The sequence below is a fragment of the Anser anser genome (genome assembly GCF_964211835.1).
Source record: "Anser anser genome assembly, contig: SUPER_W_unloc_3, whole genome shotgun sequence".
NCBI classification, from domain to species: domain Eukaryota; kingdom Metazoa; phylum Chordata; class Aves; order Anseriformes; family Anatidae; genus Anser; species Anser anser.
Genome location: NW_028154229.1, coordinates 41,683 through 49,056, shown reverse-complemented (window position 1 = coordinate 49,056; position 7,374 = coordinate 41,683). Strand labels below are relative to the sequence as shown.

Genomic DNA, 7,374 nt, shown 5'->3' with positions numbered 1-7,374 from the left:
TCAACCCCCCTGCTCTGGGCAGCGTTGCCAACCGCTAGAGCAGGCTGCCCAGAGCCGCGTCCAGCCTGGCCTTGAATGCCTCCAGGGATGGGGCATCCAGAACCTCTCTGGGCAACCCGTTCCAGTGCCTCACCACCCTCTGAGTGAAAAACTTTCTCCTAATATCTAAGCTAAATCTCCCCTGTCTTAGTTTAAAACCATTCCCCCTTGTCCTATCGCTATCAACACGTGTATTTTTACTCCTGTATATACAGATTCGTAGGGGTTGGAAGGGACCTCAAGAGATCGTCGGGTCCAACCCCCCTGCCAGAGCAGGTTCCCTAGAGCAGGCTGCCCAGGTAGGCGTCCAGACGGGCCTTGAATATCTCCAGAGAAGGAGACTCCACAACCTCCCCGGGCAGCCTGTTCCAGCGCTCCGTCACCCTCACCGTGAAGAAGTTCTTTCGCATGTTGGTGCGGAACTTCCTGTGCTCCAGTTTTTGGCCGTTGCCCCTTGTCCTATCCCCACAAACCACTGAAAAGAGGGTGGCCAAGTCCCACTGTCTCCCACACTTAAGATACTTGTAATCATTGATAAGATCCCCTCTCAGTCTTCTCTTCTCAAGGCTGAACAGGCCCAGGTCTCTCAGTCTTTGCTCATAGGGGAGATGCTCCAGGCCCCGTATCATCTTTGTTGCCCTCCGCTGGACTCTTTCCAGGAGATCCCTGTCTCTTTTTGTACTGGGGAGCCCAGAACCGGACACGGTACTCCAGGCGAGGCCTGCCCAGGGCAGAGTAGAGGGGGAGGATCACCTCCCTTGACCTGCTGGCCACGCTCCTTTTAACGCACGCCAGGATCCCATTGGCCTTCTTGGCCACCAGGGCACGCCGCTGGCTCATGGTCAACCTGTCGTCCACCAGGACCCCCGGGTCCTTCTCCGCAGCGCTCCTCTCCAGCAGGTCATCCCCCAGCCTGTACTGATACACGCGGTTGTTCCTTCCCAGGTGCAGGACTCTACGCTTGCTCTTGTTAAACTTCATTTGGCTTCTTCCTGCCCAGCTCTCCAGCCCGCCCAGGTCTCGCTGAATGGCAGCACAGCCTTCTGGCGTGTCGGCCACTCCTCCCAGCTTTGTATCATCAGCGTACTTGCTGAGGCTGGACACTATTCCCTCGTCAAGGTCGGCGATGAAGATGTTGAACAAGACCGGACCCAGCACCGACCCCTGGGGAACACCGCTAGTCACAGGGCTGCAGCCGGACTCTGCGCCGCCGATCACCACCCTCTGAGCTCGGCCGGTCAGCCAGGTCTCAACCCACCTTACCGTCCACTCGTCTATCCCACGCTTTCTCAGCTTTGCTAGCAGGACGTCGTGGGAGACAGTATCGGAAGCCTTGCTAAAGTCAAGGTAGATGACATCCACTGCTCTCCCTCCATCAACGCAGCTGGTGATGCCATCATAGAAGGCAACGAGGTCGGTCGAGCACGATTTCCCCTTGGTGAATCCATGCTGACTACTCCTCATAACCTCCTTCTCTTCCAATGGCTTGGAGATGGCATCCAGAACAAGCTGTTCCAACACCTTTCCAGCTGTTCCAACACCTTTCCAGGGACGGAGGTGAGACTGACCTTTCCAAGAGCTCCACATCCTTCTTGTGCTGGGGGCCCCAGGCCTGCACGCAGTATTCCAGGTGGGGTCTCCCAAGAGCAGGGTAGAGGGGGATAATCACCTCCCTCTCCCTGCTGGCCACCCCTTTGTTAATGCAGCCCAGGACACAGTTGGCCTTCCGGGCTGCAAGCGCGCGCTGCTGGCTCGTGTCCAGCTTCTCGTCCATCAGGACCCCCAAGTCCTTCTCCGCAGGGCTGCTCTCAAGTTCTTCTTCTCCCAGTCTATAGAAATACCTGGGATTGCCCCAGCCCAAGGTCAACGCCTTGCACTTGGCCTTGTTGAACCTCATTAGGTTCTCATGGGCCCACTTCTCCGGCCTGTCCAGGTCCCTCCGGACGGCATCCCTTCCCTCTGTTGTATCGACTGCACCGCTCAGCTTGGTGTCATCTGCAAACTTGCTCGATTCCGTCGTCTGTGTCATTGCTAAAGATGTTGAAGAGCACCGGTCCCGAGGCCGACCCCTGAGGGACACCGCTTGTGACCGGCCTCCACCCAGACATAGAGCCGTTGACCACAACCCTTTGGCTGCGACCAGCCAACCAATTCTTTATCCGCCCAGCAGTCCATCCTTCAAATCCATACCTCTCCAATTTAGAGAGAAGAATGTGGTGAGGGACCGTATCAAAGGCTTTGCTCAGTCCAGGTGGCATATCCTATCCCAGGACTGGTTTCAGCCGTAAACAACAAACAGTTACGAGGAGAGGTGTAGCTCTGTAAATATTTTTGTTGCCTTGGGTGAATTGGTGTCTGGTCGCACTGAGTGGCCCGCGTGGTAGCTGGGAGATGGCCGACGGGGAGGACTGAGATGTTAAAGCTGCCTGTGGTTGCCTGCCCCCAGCCCCAGCCCCAGCCCCGTCCCCGTGTGCCATCCCGATGGCAGTAGCGCCTGGAACCTCAAACTAAAGCGAGCGTATTCTGATGTCGTTACCCTCCAAGCCTGTCAGAGAGGCAGAAGCGCTGTGGCCTACTCAGGCAGGAACCGCGCGTGTGGGGACGGCCACGTCCCTGCCGCCGTGTCGGGCCAGTTTGAGCTCCGCTCTCCCTGGGGCTGCTGCAGGGCACCGCGGACCACGCTTGGGCAGCCTTGGGGGGCACTGCCTATTTTTCCAGAAGCCTCCTCCCCAGCTGAGCACAAACCCAGTTGTGATGTGCCAGGGCTGAGCACAGGCTTTGTATTCCTCCCCGCCACCCCGTGCGCGGGAGGTGCAGCTTTCCCCCTTAGAAACACCAGCAGTTGAAGTGGGGCTCTCAGGGAAGGTTGTGGAGCAACTTCTGAAAAGGTAAGGCCTGCCCTGGCAAAAGCGGGGATCTGCCTGCGGGGAGCAGCGCCCAAAAGCCACCAGCGTGTTTGGGGTGGAGCTGATAGGGTCATAAATAATAGTTGGGGCTACGAGCGCGAGGTCCCGCATTTGGTCCGGGGCAATCCTAAGCACGAATCCAGGCTGGGCGGAGAATGGATGGAGAGCAGCTCTGAGGAGAAGGGCCTGGGGGCGTTGGTTGATGAGAAGCTCGTCAACCGGAGCCGGCAATGCAATGGACGCTTGCAGCCCGGAAAGCCACCCGTATCCTGGGCCGCATCAAAAGGAGGGCGGCCGGCAAGTCGAGGGAGGTGATTCTCCCTCTCTGCTGCTGTGCTCTTGTGAGGCCCCACCTAGAGTAAGTACTGTGTTCAGCTCTGGGGCCCCCAGCACAAGAAGGACGGGGACGTACTAGAACGCGTCCAGAGGAGGGCCACGAAGATGACCAGGGGGCTGGGGCACCTCTCCCAGGAAGGCAGGCTGAGGGAGTTGGGGTGGTTCAGCCTGGAGAGAGAAGAGAAGGCTCCGGGGAGACCTTGGAGGGGCCTTCCAGTACCCAAAGGGGGGGCCCTACAGGAAAGCTGGGGAGGGACTCTTTGTCAGGGAGAGGAGCGATAGGGCAAGGAGTAATGGTTTTAAACTCAAAGAGGGTAGACTTAGACTGGATAGTTGGAAGAGATTCTTTCCTGAGAGGGGGGTGAGGCACTGGAACGGGTTGCCAGGAGAAGTGGCGGATGCCCCGTCCCTGGAAGTGTTTAAGGCCAGGTTGGATGGGGCTTTGAGCAACGTGGTCTAGTGGAAGGTGTCCCTGCCCAGGGCGGGGGGGTTGGAATTAGGTGATCTTTAAGTAAGGTCCCTGCCAAGCCAAGCCATGCTATGATTCTATGATCGGAGCAACCGTTCTGTGGAGCTCGTTTCCCAGCCGTGCAGGGCCCGGCTTCCCTCCGCGGAGCCGCCCAGCCCGTTTTCGGGCGCCCACTTCCTCCCTCCCGGTCGGATCCCTCCGCGCCCCGAGGGCACGCGACCTCCCTGAGCGCCGATAAGCACCGGGTCGACGGGAGCGGAGCCGCCGAGAGGGCGGGGACAAGGGAAGAGGGCAGGCGAGGCAGCCAATCGAGGCGCGGGAGCGGTCGGCGGCGATCTGTCGGCCCAATGAGCGCCGCGGAGGGCCGGGCCGAGTGCGGGAAGGGAGGGGGCGTTGTACCGAGCGGGCGCCGTCATGGCCGACGGGATCGTTAGGGCGCAGGCCGCCTGGCCCGGCGGCGGCGCTGCCGCTGCAGCCGCTTTCGGAGAGGTCGCCTGCAAGGGCAAGGAGGTCCCCGCCAACGTTCTCCGTGAGGATGAGCGGTCGTGGGCGAGGAGGTAGCCGCGGCGTCGTCGTGCGAGTCTTCTCTTTCCTTCCTTCCCTCGGCCGCTCGCAGGCCCTCTGAAACGAGGGCCCGTCGCGGGTCCCGGGAGTGCGGCAGGGCGGGTGGTGGCCTTGCTGCGGGAGGGAGGGACGGACGGACGGACGGACGGTCGGTCGGTCGGTCGGGGTCTCTCCGGCTCGTGGCGCTCTCTACTGCAGCGCCTCTAAAACCCCGCGCTTCTTCGGTGCGCGTCCCGCCTGCCCCCGGGGTGCCACGGCGCGTACTGGGTCGCCGGCGCAGTCGGTCTCCTTGGGGGTTCGGACTGCCTGCGTATAGGCAGCGAGCATCGCAGTAGTGACCGTAATCAGTCATTTCTGCGTAGCAGAAACGCAGGTCTTGATGCGCCTCGTGACAGCGTTCTAGAGACGCCCCGGCTCGGCCGTGCTAGGCTTTGGTTATGGCACCACCCCCACCGCGCACGCGAGCGCACGCTCTCTCCAAAGTGGCTTGTGAAAGGGAAGAATTGCAGCTTTTCCTAGCTTTCTTAAACATCTAGAAGCCAGTCAATCCCGCAGGCTGCTGGTCCTCACTTGAGGCAGGGGGGGAACTTAGAACTGCTTTTGGAGTGTAGTTGGCTATAGCGAATGGTCTTGAATTTGCTTAGCTCGCTGTACCGAAGGCCTGTTTCACAGTTGAGCGATGTTATAGGGGGGAGAAGTGTGAGGAAGGCTCGTAATTCTCGATTGTCGCGCAGTGAAAGGCGATGGTGAGTAAGAAGTGCAAAGCATCTGTGGAATCGAGTCTTATCGGCGCTGTTTCAGTCGCATCTAAAATAAATAAAACTGCCGGAAGTCGCTAATCTGAAGTACTCGGCTGTCTCGTTGCCCCCGTCACCTTGCGTGCTGGATCCTGCTTCTGGTGCCGTATGCAGTTTCGGTCTGCTGGTGATTTGGGGAGTTCCCTCGCAATTAGTTGCGAGTCGATGGTTTCCTACAGATCGGTGGTATTCGTGTTTCGCAGGTGATACCTTGGCCTCGGTCTGGAGGTGTCTGACGTAGAGCCGGCCGTAACGGGCTAACTTGGAATGTTCTTTCCCCTGAGTACGTGGCGTTATCGAGGACGGAGAGTTTATACAGCCTCAGCCGGATTACTCCGGGTTCTTTGAAGATGCCTTCCTACCTCTGGCCGAGGCAATATTTGGACATAACTGAAGGACAGTTAGCAATTGTTTGCCGCTTGTGTGTTTTGCGTGTAGAAGGTAGAGAACTTTGCCTATTCAAAGATCGCTTAAGAAGAATCGCTGTTTTGTCGTGCGCGTTTGGGGTACCTGATAATCTGCTTCGGTAGGACGAGTTCGGTGGGGCATAGTGATTTGCTTAAGCTGTTGCCTTTCTCTGAAGCTGACTGCGTTGTAACTGTTTACTCTTCCTCCAGCGCCTTGCGTTCCGTGATAGTTCGCCTCAGGCTCCAGTGTTTTTTCCTAGTCCTTCCTGAGAAGGCAGTTGTCCGGTTATGTGAAGCAGAAGATTCTGGCGGACCCGTGAGTACTGTGGGAGCTTTCTTTTCGCTAGGCTGGCTGTACCTGTAACTAGTTTGTAACTTCCTAGACTCTTTCCCGTCCCCTCTTTTCCTCTGGATGTTGCGGAGGGGCGCACAGTAGGCTATTTTGGGTTTTCCGATGCTGTAGTCTTTTGCCTCTAGCTTGTAATGGAGTTGAGCTTTTTGACTAAGAGCGGCGATATAAAGCGATGCTGGTCTCCGGCTACGCGCTTGTAGTGCAAAAAGCAGTGTTGTTCCGAAGTACGGTCTGATGCCCGTTTTCACGGTTTCCAGACAGCGGCGGTGGTACTTTGACTATGCAGAAGAGGGCTTGGGGTTTGGGCAGGTCAGAGGCGAGGAAAGGGAAAGCTGGTTGAGCGGCGCTGGGTGTTTGTTTCGCTGTTAGCTATGCAAGTCAAGTTCCAAGGCTTTGTGAGGCCACGCAAAAGAAAAGGCACCGTGAAGCTTTTATTTTCCGCCAGAGCGGCTTACGTTGCCCGAAGCTATGACGGGGGCTTTAACCCCCGAGACAAATTTAGCTTCTGTGACTGTTTTGTAGTCTGTTCCCGTCTAGAGGGTAATTCAAAGAGCAGCGGTTGAATCGTGAAGGATTAGCTAACCGTGTTCTGTGGATGGTTCTCCGCTCGCGTTCGTTCTGTGCGTCGTGGCACGTTATGTTAGGTAACGTTATTTCCTTTTTCCAGCTTCTTGGGCGTGTAATGGTTGTTGGCAAGAAGTGTGCTGCTAACCTGGACCTGACCAATGGATTCCGGATGGCTGTGAATGCCCACCCTCGGGCCCTTCGGGCTGTCGTGTACATCTACGTATTCTGGGTGGCGGTCAGTTGGGCCGGCCTCCTGGCTAAGGTTTTTGCACCGCAGGCGTCACTGCACGCGTACGGGTCGCCGCCGAGTAGGTTTCATATGTTGCCCGTCAATCTAGCCCCTGTTGATGTATGATTTTTTTTTTTTTTTTTTTCCTGGACGGCTGTCTATGGAGGGTAATAAAGAGCTTTGAGCAGCACTTGCACAATAAAGATGGAGCATGGGGATATGACCTCTGTCTTGTGTGTCTTGCCGATGGAAATAGTTCTGCAAGTTAAAAGAATGTTTCGGTCTGTTGACAGTGTCGTGTAGATGGTGGTTTGCCCAGTCATTTGAAACGCGAAGATAGAAGCGCTCGGCGGTCCTGTGGGTCTCCATCTCCCTAAGACGATCTAGGATGTGCTGTGTGTTTGAGGCCTTGCTATCTTCCCCCTGCTCCCAAATAAAAGGGCGTGCTTTTATTGCGAAACAGCCGCATCGAGGACTGGCAGATGTAGAACCAGAGAAGAATAAGGTTGGAAGAAAGCTTCCAGGCATCGTCTGTTGTCTGCCCCTGTCCCGAGGAGGCAGAATAAACTCTACCCGGTGTGATTTCTGACAGGTGCTTGTCAGCCTGTTCTTGACTACCGTAGGAGTTTTGCTACCGCTTTCTTTTCAGTCGTGGGTTTCGCAACTTCGAGAAGTAATTTCTCCCACAGACGCTTTTCAAAGCGTAGA

The 7,374-nt window shown here is 56.9% G+C and overlaps 1 protein-coding gene across 1 annotated transcript; it reads left to right on the top strand.

Annotated features, from left to right (window-relative positions):
* The first annotated feature begins 4,133 nt into the window (after positions 1-4,133).
* LOC310888914 (adenosine 5'-monophosphoramidase HINT1-like) lies at positions 4,134-6,889 on the top strand. The gene is made up of 3 exons (XM_083852555.1): positions 4,134-4,307; positions 5,729-5,834; positions 6,538-6,889. Exons 1-3 carry the CDS (start codon positions 4,165-4,167, stop codon positions 6,790-6,792), a joined length of 504 nt encoding a protein of 167 aa, XP_083708681.1. The 5' UTR covers positions 4,134-4,164; the 3' UTR covers positions 6,793-6,889.
* The last annotated feature ends 485 nt before the right edge of the window (positions 6,890-7,374 follow it).